At 45.6% G+C, this 3,066-nt stretch overlaps 1 protein-coding gene across 1 annotated transcript; it reads left to right on the top strand.

The window, feature by feature from the left end:
* The first annotated feature begins 1,379 nt into the window (after nt 1-1,379).
* Nucleotides 1,380-2,581, top strand: LOC143553415 (uncharacterized). Its single transcript, XM_077043416.1, has 3 exons — nt 1,380-1,529; nt 1,575-1,703; nt 2,168-2,581. The coding sequence occupies exons 1-3, from the start codon at nt 1,380-1,382 to the stop codon at nt 2,579-2,581; spliced, it is 693 nt and encodes a 230-aa protein (XP_076899531.1).
* The last annotated feature ends 485 nt before the right edge of the window (nt 2,582-3,066 follow it).

Below are 3,066 nucleotides of genomic sequence, written 5' to 3'. Positions count from 1 at the left end.
AATTATGTTTGCGCTTAAGTTGTGGAGACATTATCTGTATGGTATCCCTTGTGTCATTTACACTGATCATAAGAGCTTAGGGGGTGTTTGGTAGAGGGATTTGATTGGGTAGAAATGGAATTAGAAATATTTCTTTTGTTTGTTTTCCACTTTTCATTTCTATTTCTCTTTCTATTTCTCTAAAACTAGAGAATTCCATTTCTCTTTAAAACAAAGAGAAATCCATTTCTCAGCAGCCTCCTCATAGCATGTCACCACCTCGTCTCCGGCCACCACCTCGTCTCCGACCACCACCTCGTCTCCGGCCACCACCCCGTCTCCGGCCGCCACCTCGTCTCCAAGTCTGCAACCGCCACCTCGTCTCCAAGTCTGCAACCACCACCCCGTCTCCGCCGTTCGCAGTGGTGAACACAGAGATGGTAACCGGTTGTAGGTTGCAGGTGGTACGGGTGAACAGAGATTAGGGTTTCAAGTGGTGGTTCGTGGTAGGTTAGGGTTTTCAGATGGTCGGGTGATTGTGGTCGCAGGTGGGTGACAGTGGTGGTGGAAATCGGCGGTGGTCGCAGGTGGCTTCTGATTATCATCATCATCATCGCCACCACAACCACCACCACAAAATCTCCAAAGAGGCAGTGATGACAGATCTGAGCCTCCTTTTTCTATATCTTATGTTCCAAAAATTTGAATCTTTTTAATTTCTTGTGTACTGTGGTTGAAGAAGGGGATTTGGTGGCGGCAGCCGGTGGTGGTGGGTTGTGGTTAAAGAAAGGGCTGTGGTGGTGGTGCTGGTGATGTGGGGCAGTGGTGGTGGGGCTGGAGGTGGTGGGGCTATGGTGGTGGTGCTGTGGTGGTGGTGCTGGTGGTGGTGGGGATGTGGTGGTGGGGCTACGGTGGTGAGTGGTGTCAGGTTGGGTGGAGGTGGGGTTGGGTATGGTAGAGTTCTCTGTTTATTTTCTCGTGTACCAAACAAGAGAAATGATTCTCATTCTCCATACCAATTCTCTTTTTCTACAATTCCATTTCCATTTCTATTTTCTCTCCTTTTCCATTCTCTGTACCAAACACCCCCTTAAAGTATTTCTTCGAACAAAAGGAACTGAATATGCGGCAGCATCGGTGGTTGGAATTGATTAAGGATTATGATCTTGTGATTATGTACCATCCTGGTAAGGCTAACATAGTGGCCGACGCATTGAGCCGGAAGGAGAGGCCGAAATCCATTCGTGTGAAATCCTATCAGCTTATTCTCAAACCCAATATTTTGAAACAGATAGCCAACGTTCAAAATGAGGCTTTACAGGTGGAATGGATTATGTCAGAACGTATATGGGGACAAGAAAAGTTGTTGGAAGACGTCGGTGACAGAGTGAAGTATAAAGATGGTCATTTATGGGTACCCAGGTATGAGGGGATTCAGGATTAAAATTTTGGACGAAGCCCGTAAGTCGTGCTACTCCATTCATTCGGGCGCAACTAAGATGTACCAAGATCTCAAGAAGAATTACTGGTGGCATGCGATGAAGTATGAGGTAACTCAATATGTGAGTAAATGTTTGACTTGTTTGCAGGTTAAGGCTGAGCACCAAAAGCCTTTCGGGAGACTTCAACCCTTGAAAATACCCGAGTGGAAATGGGAGCATCTTACGATGGATTTTGTAACTAAACTTCCTCGCACTCCTAGGAGTAATTACGACACCATTTGGGTAATTGTGTACAGATTTACTAAGAGCACTCATTTATTGCCGATTCGAGAAACTTATAATTCCGAGCAGTTGGCCGATCTGTTTATTCGTTAGATTGTTTCTAGGCACGGGGTTTCTGTGTCTATTGTTTCCGATAGGGACACACGTTTTACCTCCAAGTTTTGGGAAAAGTTACATAAGCAGATGGGTATCAAACTCCTCATTAGTACTGCTTATCACCTGTAGACGGATGGTCAATCCGAGAGGACCATAAAAACTATCGAGGATATGTTGCGGGCTTGTGTTATCGACTTTGGTGGTAGTCAGGATCATCATTTGTCGTTGGTCGAATTTTCTTACAACGACAGTTATCACGACACTATTGGGTTGCCACCTTTTGAGATGTTATACGGCGTAGGTGTAGGAATCCTGTCTGTTGGGGCTCCATTGGTCAGAAACAATTAGGTAGTTTGGAGGTGGTTTAGGCTACGACTGAAAAACTTGATAAGATTAAGGCTTTTATGAAGGCCGCTCAGGATAGGAAAAAGTCCTTTGCGGATAAAAGGCGAAGGCCTCTTATGTTCGAGGCCGTTGATCGGGTTATGTTAAAGGTTTCTCCTTGGAAGGGCATCATTCGTTTTCGTAAGCAGGGGAAACTTAGTCCGATATTCATAGGTCCGTTCCGTATCTTGTCCCGTGTTGGGGAGGTAGCTTATAGACTGGATTTGCCTGACGAGCTTGCTGGGATTCGTCCTACATTCCATGTGTCGCATCTAAAGAAATGTTTGGCAGACGAGGACGCCCATGTGCCTCTTCGTAACATTGAGCTCGACAGTAAGTTGAATTATGTTGAGGAGCCTATCGCCATTCTTGACCGTCAAAAAAAACGTAAGGAATAAGGTGGGTAAGCAGGTGAAGGTGCAATGGAGGCACCGGAAGGGTTCCAAGGCTACTTGGGAGTCTGAGGGCGATATGATGAAGCTCTACTCGCAGTTGTTCCTGTTACAACGGTATTTAGAGAAGAATCCCACTGTAAGGGGGGTGGACTTATGACACCCGGTAATATCGTTAATAAGGGTTTAAGCCTTGTAGAGTTTGTATATTAACCGGGACCCGATCTGGCATCTTAAGGGACCTCCCGGTCATTCTTTAAAGTTATATCATCCAAATTATGGCTCAAGGAATCACATTTTGCAAGCATAGGGGCTCATTTTGTAAAATGGCCAAAGATTAAACCTAGCCCCCCCCCCCCCTTGTTGCTGGTTGCGATCGGCTAAGAGAGAGCAGCCACAAGCCACCGATTTTTTTCTCCAGCCATTCCAAGTTGCCATACTCTAATTCATGGTTAGTATTACATCAACGCAGATCTTTTTCAACTTAATTC

Source organism: Bidens hawaiensis, unplaced genomic scaffold, assembly GCF_021521415.1.
Source record: "Bidens hawaiensis isolate Kalapana, Puna unplaced genomic scaffold, B.hawaiensis_p1.1 tig00017234_1, whole genome shotgun sequence".
Lineage (NCBI taxonomy): Eukaryota > Viridiplantae > Streptophyta > Magnoliopsida > Asterales > Asteraceae > Bidens > Bidens hawaiensis.
Note: the sequence above shows the minus strand (reverse complement) of the source record. Positions and strands in the feature narration are given on the sequence as shown.